The 16019-nt window shown below is 41.6% G+C and overlaps 1 protein-coding gene across 1 annotated transcript in view; it reads right to left on the bottom strand.

Moving 5' to 3' along the window:
* Positions 1 to 16019, bottom strand: part of NBEA (neurobeachin) — a 439670-nt gene that overhangs the window by 346564 nt on the left and 77087 nt on the right. Inside the window, exons 12-18 of the mRNA XM_053665561.1 lie at positions 15554 to 15706; positions 14030 to 14198; positions 8666 to 8745; positions 7919 to 7981; positions 7723 to 7820; positions 5080 to 5172; positions 3599 to 3707 (exon numbers count right to left, since the gene is read on the bottom strand). Of these exons, the coding sequence (XP_053521536.1) occupies positions 3599 to 3707; positions 5080 to 5172; positions 7723 to 7820; positions 7919 to 7981; positions 8666 to 8745; positions 14030 to 14198; positions 15554 to 15706 (765 nt within the window). The remainder of the gene's footprint in view (positions 1 to 3598; positions 3708 to 5079; positions 5173 to 7722; positions 7821 to 7918; positions 7982 to 8665; positions 8746 to 14029; positions 14199 to 15553; positions 15707 to 16019) is intronic.

Raw genomic sequence — 16019 nt, 5'->3', positions numbered from 1 at the left:
TTCTAAATCTGGAGTCTTCAAAAAAATTCTTTTTATTATAGAAAAAGACAAAACCAAGACCAGTATTTTTAGAAGAGATTAATTAGGAAAGGCAAAAAACTTATTTTGTGTGAAATACCTCTGCAGCATACATCCTTAATACATGTATGCTATGAATTGTCAACATCTGACTCAATGTCAAATTAATTTAAAAAACTTAGAAGTAAATAAAATAAAGTCAGAAGCCTGGATTTCAACTCAAAATGAAGTCTCATAGCAGACATTCTTTATAAACAATGTGGCTCATTATCATTTACTGAGTGTTTTTAAAAACCTTCATTCAAACAACTGCAACAACAAATGACAGAAGCTGACCACGTAAAGAGAACCCCAAGACTCTCACTAACTCTCCCACTGAAACAGTCCTGGTGGGCAGGGAACTCGTGCCCACCTTCTCCACTGTCACGTTCCCAACGACAAACACAGCGCCTGACACACTGCCTGGACTCAATAGACATTAAGTTTTAAAATGTACAACAATGTATAAATAGTGAATATCTGACTATTTACGGAACGTTTAGCCTTAGCCTGTGTTTACCTAATATATGTGTTTACATATATAAAAAATATCCAATGAGACTATACTTTAAATAAAGACATTTTATATTAGTGATTTAATTTCCTGTTTTGCTGAGTTCTGAATGAACCTTTTCAAACAGTTCAACCTGCATTAGGGTACAAAGACTTTGGGGAAACTATGAAAGTTCCTGGAAAGCCTAGCTGTACACCACTATATGGTAAAAGTTGGAGATGAAGAAAGAAAATTAAAGAGACATGGATGGTCCCCATGATTGGAAAAACACCATGATATCCAAAGTGGCATTTTTCTTACCTTTCTGCTCAGACTTTTGTTTTCAGAAGAAAAAGATAGGAAATTTACTTAATCGTATTAGGAATGAGCATCAAAACGGCACAGACTTGAAATAGGAACCTTCCAGTGCTGGGTGGTAAACAGAGGGTACAAGTGTGGTCCCTGCCAGCCCACACATCTGCTGGGGATGGACGGGCCCTCGGGACACTCTGAACGGGGCCTCTGGACACGCACGGCTGTCAGATGGGGGGTAAAAGTTCCTTTGAAAACCCGATACCACAGAACAGGCAGTGGTTGGTATATGCTTAGAAAAAGCTTCATACCAATTTACCCAGAAAGACTTGGTGTGAACCTACAGTCCAGTGGACAAGATCCCCGTAATTCTGGTTACAAAGAGATTCAAAATCACAACAGACAAGGCCTGGAAAAGATGAAGCCATCAGCTCCCATTAAGAACAGTCAAAGCTTCCTTGTACCCCAAAGAAAGCATCTCATTGCACAGAAAACAAAATTCATCCCAAAGAATCTCCGGTTGCATACTGTTGTCTTGTTTGAGTCCCTATGTGATCATTCAACAATGAGGGTAATGACCATGGTACCTGCCTAATGAAGTTGCTAGGAGATCAAATAAGACTCTACATGTGAAAGCGCTCTGAAAACTGTAACATATTCTAATGACAAAAATATAATGAGAAACTCAATTCGACCTATATTTACTAAGACGTGGCTGTGTTTCCACACTCTGCTACACGTCTGGGATGGGAAACAGCTGTGTTTCTAGAATCAACAACTTAATTAAAATTCTGGAGACAAGCATAAAACGATGCCCTTGCATAGTAAGTATGGCAGACGGTCATGAAGAACCCACGGGCGTTTTGACCTCGGGTGGTGGGTGGGTGTGGAGGGTGAGGAAACAGTAGGACAGCAGTCAGAGGTGGCAGACAGTCCAAGGCAACAAAGGACCCGAGGCAGCAGGGCCGGGCCCAGGACCTGGGCCCCTGCCCCCACCAAAGCAGAGCAGCTCAGAGCCAGCGGTGGACATGACAGCCCAGGTGCCTCACACTCACTGCACACCTCAGCTCACACCAGCCATATGGTGGGAGTCCACAGCGCCAGGTGACCAATGACTGTCACAGTGGAGCAGGCTGGGAAACAAAGTGTGGCAAGTGTGACACAGCCCATCAACGTGCTGTGGTGAGACCCCTCGAGGCAGAGCATCACCCCTTCCAACGTTACCCTACAAAGGGAACCGCTTCCGGACTCGAGAGTCGCAGAGAGTGGAGGCTGACACGGGGGCTCCCAGCTGAGCTCTGACCCCTCGCCTGCAGCCTCACTACACACAGCTCCCGTCTCTACTCAGGGGACTCAGGGGACTCAGGGGAGGGGCTGGCTCCTCAGCAAAGGGGCGCACCCGTGACCCCACTGCTCCACCTAACTGCCCCCAGGCCCCTGAGGTCAGAGAGGCTACATCCTTACAGGGTGGACATGCGTAATGCTGGGTGACTCTCAGCTCCCTCATCCGTGAAAGAATACTCAAACACCACGATGCCTCACACACTGTCCCCCTCGGGGATTCTGTGATTCTGAGATAAGAATTTTATTATGAGACTCTTATGAGAGTTGAATGCCATGCTGTAGAAGATCTGTGTTCAGAAACTTGCACACCCCTACAGAAACAGACCAAGTCACTGGAAGTGCACATTTCAACTGTCAGCTGGTCACTTCTACAAGAAAGGGGGCTTTTTGAGCCACCGCCCTCTGGAGGCCTGGGCACCCGGGGATGGAATGTCAGAAGGACCAAGAGAAGTCTCCCCACGATGCCTCCCAGGGTGTGAGTGACACCTGCCAGTGCACAGAAAAATCTAGTTTTGCCTTTAGAAGACAGATTTACAATGTAACAAATAATTCTTAACTGTGCTACAAAGCATTAAGTAGAGAAAATATATCTGTAATTTACAGATGGAGTAACAATGTAAACATAAAGCAAATAAAATTTAAAACATTTTGCAAATATTATAATTCTCAAAAATATTTATATAGAAATGGCATTGTTGCTGGTTTTCCTTTATTTTACATAAGAGAGGAAATTATGTTTTTAAAGAAGGTGTGTAATTTCAAAGAGGAGTCCACTAAAGTTAACTCACGCCTTAGGATATGAGATACGAGAATAAATTCTCCTCAGAAAACGGAGACAGGGGTGTTTCCTTACTAGTGTTTTTCGTTTTAAGAATGGTGAAGACGGCGCCTCAGTTTCATAAAGCAGGTGATGCCGTCTGGCACGTCCTGCTAGGAGTCCGCCTCACTCAGCCCTTTAACGCTCACCCTCCCCTCTAGTACGGTACCCATCACACGCAGGACTGTGAAGGTTGCAGTGGCCCGGTCCTTACCCACTGCATACATCTGAGCATCCTGCTAAGTGAGAAGTAAGCCAGGCGGTGAAAGATAAATACCATGTGATCTCACCTATAAGTGGAATCTAATCAACAAAACAAAAAGGGAGCAAAACAGAACCAGGGACACTGATCTAAAGAACAGACACAGTAATGGGGGGTGGAGGAGAGGGACAATGGAGGAAAATGGGGGAGGACCGTGGAGGAGCAAGCACACAGGACCGACAAACAAAGCCGAGGGGAAGAATGACCACGGGTAGGAGGTGGGCGTGGGTGGGGCAGGGGCGTGGTGGGGGAATGGAGACAACAATCAAAAAACAGAAACAGAGCTGTCACGGTGCATTTTGAAAAGCTCTACCTCATACAGGGTGTTGTACGTGGTGACAGTCACGGTGTTCGTGTGCAGCATCAGCCGTTCCCCGAGCAGCGTGAAGAGACTGTGGGTGTGCATGATCTCCACTTTCCTCCTGGAGGGCGGGGGCGACAGGGACGGCACCCACACATTCAGTCCCAGCCGCGCGCACATCTCCCCACCGCGTCTCCCCGCGCTGTCCGCACAGGCACTCCTCCCCCGAGCAGCTGCTGCTTTCCGTTGTCTGTGCAGGTTTTCCCTCCAGTTTCTTCCCCCAAAGTTCTATTAGCTTGTGGCCCAACACTTGCACGTTACCCTACCATTTCCTCCAACTTCCTGAAATTCTGTTTAGGAGCTATCCTTCTTCAGAAGCAAATAATTTATTTCTTATTTTTTACCTTATGATAAAGTTTTTAATCACAATTATGTACTCCATAGCAGTACTTTTTATATTTCTGTACTTTTAAATGTGCTTTATTGACAAGTTTTAAAACACTGCACCTAGGCTAGAATTCTTTATTAATATCTCCTAATCGATTTCTTCAAACAGGCAGTCCTTACCTCTTAATATTAAAAAGGACACGTGTTTCTTACTCTCAGTCATAAAGGGCTACCTTTCTCCAATCCCGGCTACGGTGAATTAGTTGCCGCGTCTGTAATACCTCTACAGTCCCTCACCTGACCAGTGCTTTGGAACCAAAATGAAAACAGTACCTACGCTCATGGACAGTATACTGAGCACGTCAGAGCTATTTTATCTGGATCTGGCGCAGCTTTCACCAGTGTCATCAGTAAACACTCGGTACATTCAAACACCAGAGAGAACCGAGAACAGCACCATCCTGCGAGGAACCCCACCCAGCAACACTCCAGCAACGGCACTGGCTTCTTGGCCTCATTTGTACAGAAAATGGACTTTTAAAAAGTAATCATGCACTGGACAAAATAGTATCAAAAATACCCATTACATCCACAGGTGATTTTTTAAAGTACCTGACTTCTAGACTTCAGGGAAAAAAGATACTCCAGGATTTTCAAATTACACAAGTAATCGATGGGCCCCACTGTTAGCAAAGAACACAACACGTAAGAAAATACTGTCTCGGCACGTGAGCTGAGACACGGCTCGAAGGGAGACCTCGGTGTACAGGGTTCTCCTGGGTCCAGTCAGCTTCCACTGAAATCATACCTGTATGTGCTTTACTTTATTTGATGAAATACTTTATTACATCCGTAAAATAAATAATACTTTCTTTTCAGCAATAGGTATAAACTATATTACTGAAATTTTGATTTTGCTCTATAATCTACTATTAATAGACATCCTTTTGTAAAATATTTTTGCAACTTTTACCACAGGAAGCTATTATTGTCTGCTGTAATATTATTCTAGTCAAATTTCATGTTATATTAGATACAAAACTAGTAAAAATATAATTTCAGTAGATATTTCTATAATTCATTATTTAAAAAAAACATCAACTTACTTGTGACCTAAATGTTTCAGAAAGTATCCCAGAACCTTCAGGGCCTGAACCCAAATACTTTCACTTTTGGAAGCCAGTAATTTGTAGATTACCCTAAAATATAAAAATCAGTGATCTTTTACACTCTACAAACACTGAAAATGTAGGCACTGCATATTTCACAATTAAATCACGACAGCCATAAAATACACGCCGCCTCTCAGAACTTCAAACTCGTTGAAAGGAAGAGACGGGAGAACACTGCATCAGTGTTTCCTTCAGTGCAGCCTCCAGACACGCACGGGGGAAGGGCAGGTGGCCGCTGCCCGCGCCCCGCACAGCACCAGTGCCCCACCTGAAGGCCCCCTCTTTTCTCGGGATTTGGGGTCAGATTGGGAAACAGCCCCTGCCTCTGCCGGACTCTCGAAGGAAGAAGTAGCTTGAAGCAGGAAGCAGAGGGCACAAGCCTCGGCCAGGGGCCAGCAGCGGAATCAAACTCATCGCCCTCCGCTCTCCAGGCCCCGGTTCCCACCCCGGTGAGGTCCCCGCAACACACACATTCGTCTCTTTCACTGAATTCTTTTGAGAAGTCTTCTGTCACTTGGAGCAAAAAGTCTCCAGTAACACATAGCCCTACCCGACCTATACAGTCACTTCAAATACTATGAAAGAGATTTTATCTCATATTTAATTTTAAAAAAGGAAATATTTTTTCAAAAGAGAGAGGGACTATAATATTCTTTTAAAACTATTATAGAATTTAAGCAGGTCCTTTGAGATGGCAGTGGTGACTCTGACTATAAAAACAGGACACACTTTATTATTTTAAGTATCTTTTTAAACAAAACGTTGCACAAACACTGACGTGAGGAAAAACCACCTCTATCTCTGCGCCCTCTGTGCCCGGCGAGCGCACCTGCACTTCCTAGGCTGTGACCCTCCGTGTTCCTCACTCGCACGCAGCAGGGCGGGGACCGTGCCCTGCACATCACCACAGTGGCCGCAGCACTGCCGGCAGCAGGGCCCCGCCCTCCCGCTCCAGCCCGGCCTCCCTGCACGGGAAGCAGCCTGCATTGGCTTCTGTCCTCTCCTCTGGAGATGCCTGCTTCTGTGTTGGTCTGAAGTCACCTTCTCAGTGAGGTGGCCGTTCTGCCCCTGCCTGACCAGCAGTTTATATTTTGAAGGGGCAGTGAGCTGGACTAAGCAAAAGAGCTGGTAATGAAAGAGGCAGTACAATTTTCCTACCACTGCAACAACACTGACAAAGTGGAACAAAAAGTCAGTGACATATTATTCAAAAATTAACATACTGTTGATTTTTTGGAATTACTCTACTAAGAACAGACAGTGAGTAAAGATAAACGACAAGTAATTATGTCCCGTGGAAGATTTTTTCCAAGTTCCTAAATGTATTTATACTGAAATCTGTTTTCAGAACTTTTAAGAAAGAACCAAGATCAGTAATTTATAAAGGCAAGTATGAGAATAGGAAAGTTACACATCAAATAAGAAATGTTCAGGAAAGTATATCAGAAAACATCCAACAGAAAAAATAATTCTGAGTCCAAAGGAAAAGCTCAGTGCCTAAAAATGTGACTTTCCTCAGATACAGAATCAGTAACTCCACTGAGTTCCCATTGTCTACGATGAACTTGGAATTGAAGGGAAAAAACAAGGACCAACAGAAATTATGACTAACATCTGACTCATGAAGACATCCAGGATTTTTTCCACAAATAAACAAATGCCTCTTACAAAATAAGACAAGAGAGACTGCAATACAGTACTAATAGAAAACTTACTGTCGAATCAGTTAATGACTGTTACTTATACAAAGATAGGTGATTCCTAATTCATTTGCTCGGGTTGTTAATCTGAAGTACTGACACTGATTTACTTCCCACTGAGTTGCACATGGAGTGACCTAGATTTCTTCTTCATTCCAGTAACTCAGACTCCAGCGACATAAAAAGGGAGCATTCCTGAGAGACTAGGCTACAGGCTGAACTTCGTAAGAACGAGGACGCTGATCAAGAAGCCGTGCACCACTTGTCTATACTCCGTAACCCCCTCACCACCATCCTCCTAAGGACACTGCCACCTTCCCCAGCTTTGGTCCCGCCCCCAGGTGCCGAGTCACCTTCGCCTGCATTATGGTCACCGCCCAAACCCAGGGTCCCTCAGGGCAGTGTTGTTCCCCGCCACCTCCTTTTTTACACTGTGCCTCACAAAATGGAAATCTGAGCAATTCTTTAATTGTATCATCAACAGAACCAAAGCTGAACTCACCAGTCCACGGATCTTCCAACCCCATCAAGCCCTTCATAGGATAGTGAAGCCTAAAAACTCACTTTCTCTCACTCCCTTTTGCTGAATTTGACCACACCCCCTCGTCTTCCTGCAAAGTGAGACCTGCTCAGCCCACTCCTGGAAGTGTCTTCACTGTAGTCACAATTTAATTACTCTTCTTGAGCGAGGCCTGAGACCCATTTTCCTCATACTTCCTCAGCTGAGTACTAGAGGATTCACAGCAGCTTTCTCCATTTATTTCCTTCTTATGTGTAAGATTTTGCTGTATTTATTCAAAAGTTCAAGGAACAGGGACTATTCCAGGAAACACAACTGCACCCGAGTCTACCTAACATACTAGCGTTCTCCTCATACCTTATTCCATTTCTTTGATCAAATGCTGGTATCATGGAGGCTGGGTGTTCTGACATCAAAGCCACTAGCAACTGTAACACATCATGAATATTTTCATCCTGCGTAATAAATAAGAAGCACCAATATTCTTCAGTTAAAACTCCATGCTAACACTTTGAATAAAATAATTAGACAAGGAGCCCCCGCCCGCACCCACCTCGTGCATTGTAAGCAGGTAATTTAATATGCTCTGAAGTTCGTCTTCTTTGACCCCTCGATCCTAATGTTGAAAAAGATATTACTCAATTTAAATCTAAAATTAAAATGTCAATTAAAGACAGGCATCAAAATGATCATTCCAAAAGAACATAAAAACAACCTAAGAGTAGTAATGTTTTAATTAAAATAGGTAGATGCTTCATAATCAACTATATTATTTCAGGTTAAATATTTAGAAATTAGTATGTTTTTTCAAGTTGCTAATATTTGATTAACTTCCCTTAGAGTTAGTGTATTTTGATCATCCAACTGTATTAATGAATATCACTATTTTAACCACGTACTCCTCTCTTAAAATAATGCAAATGAATGCCAAACTTTACAATATTGTGTATTTTACTTTTACTTTTCATTTTTTAACCTTAGTCTTTTAAATATCCCCCTGTAATGAAATACATAACATAAACCTTCTCAAAGAAGGGACAAAGACCATTTTCTAGAATAAAATCTTTATGCTTATTCATGTTCCTTGCTATTTCTGTTATATCCCTTAGTGTAGAGGATCTCAGAGTATTTAACAAGAGTAAAATTCAATACAAGTTAATACTACAGTTTACAGAATTTTAAAAACAATTCATGAATTAAAACACAGTTTGTGCTAACTGTACAATAATGATTTTAAAACATGCCCAAAATTCCTTTCACCTAATATATTACAATTCTGAACTACATAGAACTATTTTACCTTTAATATGAGCTGTTTCAGAAAAAGTAGCATAAATGCCCTCAGTGATATAATTTCTTTTTGTGATGGCCGGGGACCATCTAGAATAAAATAAAACACAAGGAGGAAAAAAAAAAACAGAAAAAAAAATCACAATATTAAATGAGCTTAATAAAATAATGTTAGGATCCTACAAAATTCTTTAACAGTCTATTTGTTATTATTATTATTACTATTACATGTATTAATTTTAATGCTGTGTAATTTCAATTGTATCAATAGAATGTAAACATTATTTTCAGATTTTTGACAAGTTCAGATTATTCACTAAATGTCAGAATTTGGGGAATTCTTATTTAAAAATTATGTCACTACACACTGACAAGTGCATGATTATCAAGTAGCTGCAAGGATACTTTCTCCAAATTTCATCACGTAATATGTTGGTCCCCTTTCCTCTGAAATCTGAGTTCTCCCAACCCCTTCTTCCACTCTCCAGCCCGTCTTCCTTTGAACACTGTCTCTATTTCCGCCCCACAGGTTACAAAGTGCAGCGAAAGCGACACATGGATGTGTAACATCCGCTCTGCAGCGTCTTCCTTCCGCGTCGGCTGCATGTGCCCCATACGCACTGCACTGGACAATCAATGTTTATGAGTCAATTGAACATGATGAGAACAATTGAAGTATATGCATACCAATTTCATCATAACATCTAAATTTCAAAGTAGTTAACTGGGAATATTTAATTACCAAAAAATGAGCATGTATGATATATGTAATATACACAACAATTAAATTATACCTTTAAGATATGTAGCTAGAACAGTGGACATGCTTAAATGCCAAACTTCTCTTCATGCAACCAGAACTTAGATAGCTTCTCTATGTTTCAAAACTACCATCCCTTCAGGTATAATTTATAACATCTCTTATTTACTCCCCCAAAACTGACCTGCAGATCGCTACAAGTCACAGCAAATCAACACTGAATCCACCCATCTGCCCTGGAGAGGGTCGTCCCGCCCCCAGTCCCCAGGCTGCTCTCCACACTGTGCCCCACTCCTGGACTAGGACCACACACCCTCTCCCTCCTCTCCAGCACTTGGTAGTACTTGTTCGTAAAAACCTTTTTCACTGTAAGCAACAGCATGTCTACAGAAGAGACACGTGTACAGCTGCGTGAAGCATGATGAGATGAACGCCTGACCCGCCCCCTGCAAAGGCACCTGGGTGGTGCACGCCCAGGGAGGGTGAGGCTCCGGTCCACAGCCTGTGCAGACAGGCCTCTGAGTCCTGGGACGTGCATGCTCCCCCAGGACTGACTTCCATTTCCAGCTCCCAGTGGTGCGACTGCCAGTGGGCCAAGCCCCTGCACACACACTTCCTGGCCGTGGCACTAGGCCCACCCAACCCTCCCCCACCTCGGCCCTCATCTCGGGCTGCTGTCCCTTCCTAGTCAGAGTTTCTCCTCCTTCTCGGTCAGAGAGCCACTATCTTAGTGAACTCTTACTTGAATTCTAACTTTGCCACTACTTAATGAAACTGGACAAGTTTTATATGACCTTAATGCATATTTTCTGGTTAGGATGAGGAAAATTAACAGTGCTATGTCTTAGGATATTTTGTGAGGATTATATGGCTCAACGTATGTACAGAAATTAGAGCAGTGCCTGGTCCATTTAACTGTAAACACTCAGTAAAGAGTATATGCAATTACTACTGTCGCAGGTCATACAATGTAAAGAGCAGGTTGCAGGGAAATACATAGACGTGAGTATATTATGTGTATGCATATAGTATGAATTCGTATTTTACAAAATTAAATATAAATAAATTTATCTTACAAATATGAACTTGAATGACAAAACAAATCACATGTGAGACAATACTGTTTATGTAAAATATGGAAGCGAAACAACCAATTATTTAGGGACACACACATGAACAGCAAAGGCATCAAGCACAGTAAAAAAGAAACTGTTCTCAAGTGAAGCGAGAGCACCACGGACACGGCACCGAGGACAGGCCATCACGACGGCTGCACAAGGGAAGGTGTGTGTGCTCCCGCAGGCTTCTGGTGATGCTCTGTTCCTTCCACGTACCGTCACTGGTGAGATTCATTTTACATGTGCACGTGTCCTACCACTCTGTGTTCACCATATATTCAAAACAAACACCTAAAACTCCTAAAATGTGAACCCCCAATGTACATTCATAAGCAGAAAGAAGAGAGGCAGGAGTGCGCACACACACACACACACGCATGTGCGCTGAGATCCTTGTCACCGAGAACGCCCACGGGCACTGGTGCCGCAGAGCAGTAAGTACCACGAGCACACTTGACACCCAGATCTTGGTTGGACAATCCCTGTCTGCCCAGATAGTCCCGGGTGCCGTGAAAAAACAGGTGATTCAAGGAGTGCAATAAATAAGGAAAGCACACAACCAACCAAGGATGTCTTGTGCCAGAAAGCAATAAGCGCTAAAAAATTAGGAATTGTAAACACTGGTTATGAAAACACCAGTACCCATTCGAAGGAGCTCCTACTCGCCAAATCTGAGACCAATTGACATAAAAAAAATAAGGACCCAACTCAAAGGATAGCCTCTGCGCTATATTGAACCAATTTCTTTTTAAGTTTCATGAACCAAACCACACCCATTCATTTTCATACTATCTGTAGTTCTTTAGGATTGGAGGGGGTTTGGCATTTTTGGGCAACAATGGCAGACTTAACTGTCTGCAACAGAGACCTAAGGCTCCTGGCCTAAAACATTTCATCCGACCCTTCTCAGGGAAAGCCTACCAACAGTTGACTTACACGCCAGATAAAACAGAAGCCCATGAAATCTATACCAATATTTAAAATGAACAAATAAATGTAGGAGAAAAATGAGTGATTTCCATAGTAGAATTCGAATAACAAATGTTCAAAAACATTGCTGCTTGGCAGCAGTCACAGTAAAAATCATTTCTGACAAGAGTTACTGATGAATCAGTAAGAAAATAAATTTTTCTAATTAAAAAAAATTTTAATGGGAAATTAAAAATGAAAAATTAAATTCTTTTTAAAAACAAGATATTTACATGTCTAAATGTATTTTTCCCAACAAATACCTATTATTACAAGAGAGAAAGTAGTTATTTTACAATTAAGAAACTAATAAAATAGGAACAGACTCACAGACCCAGAGAACAGACTGGCAGGTGTCGGGGGAGCGGCTGCAGGACTGGGTGAGAAGAGAGGGGGTGAGGCGAACAACTCCGAGACACAGATGACAGTGTGCTGACTGTCAGAGGGAAGGGAGTGGGCAGGCAGAAGAAGGTAAAGGGGGAGCGATGGTGATGGAAGGAGACTGCACTTTGGGTGGTGAACACACAAGACGATGGTGATGGAAGGAGACTGCACTTTGGGTGGTGAACACACAAGATACTACAGAGACGATGTATCATAGAACTGTATCCCTGAAACCTGTACAATTTTAACAATCAATGCCACCCCAGTCAATTCGATAAAATTTTTTTAAAAACAAGAACCCTGGTAGATACCACCTTAGTCAAATGATCATAATTAGTATCAGTACTAAGACAACCTACATCATGTGCCTCCTGCATGATACACGAGAAAGAATGGTACAGTGTCTGTGTGATTCTTTCCCAGAATGAAAGGCCTGAACCTTCATAAGCAGATTATCAAAGAGATCCCAATTAAAGGACGTTCTAAAAAGTAACTTGCCTATACTCTTCCAAAGAGTCAAGGAAATGCTGAAACAACTACTTTAAGTCAAAGAATATTAAAACAGCAAGGCAACTAACAACAATAAAAGATCCTCAACTGGGAATCTGGGAAAGGATTTTTTTCCCCAGCAGGGATACTACTGGGATTCTCCATGAAATTTCACAGGGGTCTTGGACTCGTGACGTGTGGTGTTAATGGCAGTTATCTGATTTTGCGGTTGTGTCTCAGAGAGCGCCCTTATGTTTTAGGAAATAAAACAGCAGGGCATATAGGGGTAATAGGCATCACATACACAATTCATTCTCAAATGATTCAGAAAAGTGTGCATTAGTATAGGTATATGTATGTTTACATAAAAGTAGAGAGTGATAAAGTCTATGTGCTAAAATACAAAATACTAGGAAATATGGTAGAAGGGTATAAGAAATTACCTGTACAATTCTTACAAATTTTCTCTAATTAGAAATCAATTAAACAAAAGTAACATGTGCAACAGAATGCTTAGCATAGATTCTAACTCATAATGAGCATTCAGTAAATTTTAGGTATTAAGTTCAAAAGTAATAAAAAAGCCATAAATAAGAGAATAGTGTATCTGAGTGCAAACAGCACAATTTTAAAGTCCCATCAATGAAAGGTAGTAAAGTAAGTGAGTGAATAGTAAAGTAGGGAAATGCTATTTTCCCCTGTCAAAAAGATTCTGACACACCAGTCATGTGAACACTGCCATGAACACGCTGAGAAAAGCACTGTAACACACTTACCGGTGAAACTGAAACTGGTGCCGTATTTCCGAAGAAAACTGACAATGTCCACCACAAGACCCCTTGCCCACTAACTCTACACAAATCAAAGGTGGAGGTAAGTGATTATATATAATGAAACTGATACTGACTTTTTTGTAAGTCTGATTGTTTCTAGAATCAAAACTTTAGAAATATGCAAATCGTACATCCCCTTTGAATACTACGTAAAGTCAAGGAAAAAAACATGGAAATAGCAAGGCAGTCCCAATTCTGTAAGAGTTTAAGTATTTCATGTATTCATGCAATGAGAAACATGGAAGAACACACACCTAACTTGTAACAGGTAATTCCTGAGGTTTGGGTTATAAACAATTTTTTTCTTTTATATTACTTTATTTCCTATGATAAGCATGTATTTTTACAGAATTAGGAAAACTGATGATATATTTTAAACCACATGATGCTGTGAAAAATTAGCTTCTACTATATATAGAACAAGGGGTCAAGTATGGGAAACAAATTTTTTTAAAAAGGCAGAAACTTTGAAATGTTGAAACAACTTCGAAATGTTGAAACTAAGAGAACTCATAAGTCAGGACCAATATCCTTCATCTGTTTTTAATACATGAATATATCGTCCTGAATTACAACACAATATAGGCTAAAAGGCAGAATATTACTTAATTCAACTGTCTTTATTGCAAAAATGATTTAATATCGTAAAGCTAAACACTTCTTCACCACAAAGAATTCTCACGATCCCAGTCTACGATCTAAGAACGGCCACCGCCCAGTGATGCCCTGGTACCATGTGCTCCTCCTCTCCAGGACAGCTGCCCTCCTCGGGAGCAGAGCAGCCAAGCACAGCGCCACGCACAGGGAAGCAGTTCACCTACCGAGCCCCTTGGGGGCGATGCCACTGCTGTCGGCGGGATTGATGACCCAGTAGTAGTACTTCAGCGTGTGCATCAGCTGTAGCACTGTTCCCACTCTGCGTATGGTGGTGTAAATGGTGGCGGTTCCAATAAACTCGGCAGACAAGTAAGTGTATAGAGAAAGCTGAACCTAGTACAAAAACGTTAGCAGAGCATTAAAATGAATTTAAAAGGTTTCAAGTGTTTCCGTTATATGTTACACATTCTACTCTAACTTAAATAAAAACTAGTGAAGGTCAAGAAAGTACCATATAGTATGAGGTTAAAAATAACTATTATTAAATATCATTTCTATTAAAAATATCCTACGATGAACACATTCTAACATTTATTTTAATAAAGGTATTTTAATAGCTACTTACCATTAAATAAATTTAAATAATTCAGTAATTTCATTGGAAGTATCTGAAAGGATGACCAAACTGTTTAAAAAGTCCAAAGCCCATAGTCGCAGCCCATTCCAGACGCTCAAAGGAACGGAACTAACAGTGGACAGCTACACCAGATTTGCAAAAATACAAAATGTTGCTGTCTACCTTAAAAATTCACATAATTAAAAAATTTCTTAGCCCTGGCTGGCATAGCTCAGTGGATTGAGCGCGGGCTTGCGAACCAGAGTATCGCGGTTCGATTCCCAGTCAGGGCACATGCCTGGGTTGCAGGCCAGTTCCCAGCAGGGGACTCATGAGAGGCAACCATACATTGATATTTCTCTCCCACTCTTTCTCCTTCCTTTCCCCTCTCTGGAAAAATAAATAAATAAAATATTTTTAAAAAAAATTTCTTAACCCATTGCCACAATATCAGAATCTAACCATGGCAATAGAGAAATGACTAGTCAAACACCTTGTTGAAATAGTGAACAAACTTCAGGCTTGAGATTAGCACTATAATGAACATGATAAACTATAATAAAGTCAGAACTTAAACTTTATTTAAACAAAGTTATGTGAAAGGTTTGAAAATTGCAGACGGAAGCCTTAATTCAAGAAAAATGTCTCTCATTAATTTCCACTAGACTATAACAGAGCTAAATTCAGGCATGGGAAATACTAAGTTTTGTTGATATCTAGAGAAAATGTATGCATACATTTATTTTAAAACATGTCACGATATAAATTCTGTACAACACAAGCCATCTTCCAGTCACTGTGTCCATAGCTGCCGTGAGCACAGTGGACGACTGGTCATTCTCTCCTTTCTTAGTCTTCGAACGATTAGTGCACCAACTCTCTTTCTTGGAAAAGTATGAACCCCATCTAACGACTTCAGGATGCAGTTATTACATCAAGCTTAACTTTAACTACAATTTCATTTATTTTAGTGCTCCCACATTCAATACTTTCACTTCTGGTCCTGCTTAACACAAGAGCTTCACACTGACCATGAAATAAGCTGAAAGCCCCATGTTTCCACTGTGCCGTTCAGACCCGGGAACCACTTGCGTGACACCGACTGCAACAGAGCGAGCGAGTGTGTGCTCACCTTGGCCGGGGTGTGGATCCAGATGGCCGGGTTGAACAGAATGTGGTCGCAGAGCTGCTTCAGCAAAGGTGCCCCGTGGGCCAGCCCGTCCAGGTACTTGGCAAAGGACAGAAACTGCTCCAGCACGGCCCGCGTGATGTGCACGCGGGAGGACTGCGGGGAGAGAGACACCCCCTCACTGGGCACAGAGCACAGGCCAGTCTGCTGACTTAACAGACACCCCGACCAGTTGTTCCTATGTGACTCCTAGTCCTCCAAATATAACATAAAAAGCTTTTTACACCCTTTGCTATTCAATTTAGATTTAGACACTTCGAATTTTAAGATACTTCTCTGAATGGTAGTTTGTTATCCAAAACTCTACTGCAGAGACATATTTGTTTCAAAAATGCCTCTTATAACTCAAGCTGAAAAATAGCGATATAAGTAATAAACTGTTTTATCCCATTCTGGTACAAATTAATGA

The sequence above is a fragment of the Artibeus jamaicensis genome, unplaced genomic scaffold (assembly GCF_021234435.1).
Source record: "Artibeus jamaicensis isolate MK-2021 breed Jamaican fruit bat unplaced genomic scaffold, CSHL_Jam_final contig_415, whole genome shotgun sequence".
Taxonomy (NCBI): domain Eukaryota; kingdom Metazoa; phylum Chordata; class Mammalia; order Chiroptera; family Phyllostomidae; genus Artibeus; species Artibeus jamaicensis.
The sequence above is the reverse complement of the archived record's forward strand: the minus strand, read 5'-3'. Positions and strand labels throughout refer to the sequence as shown.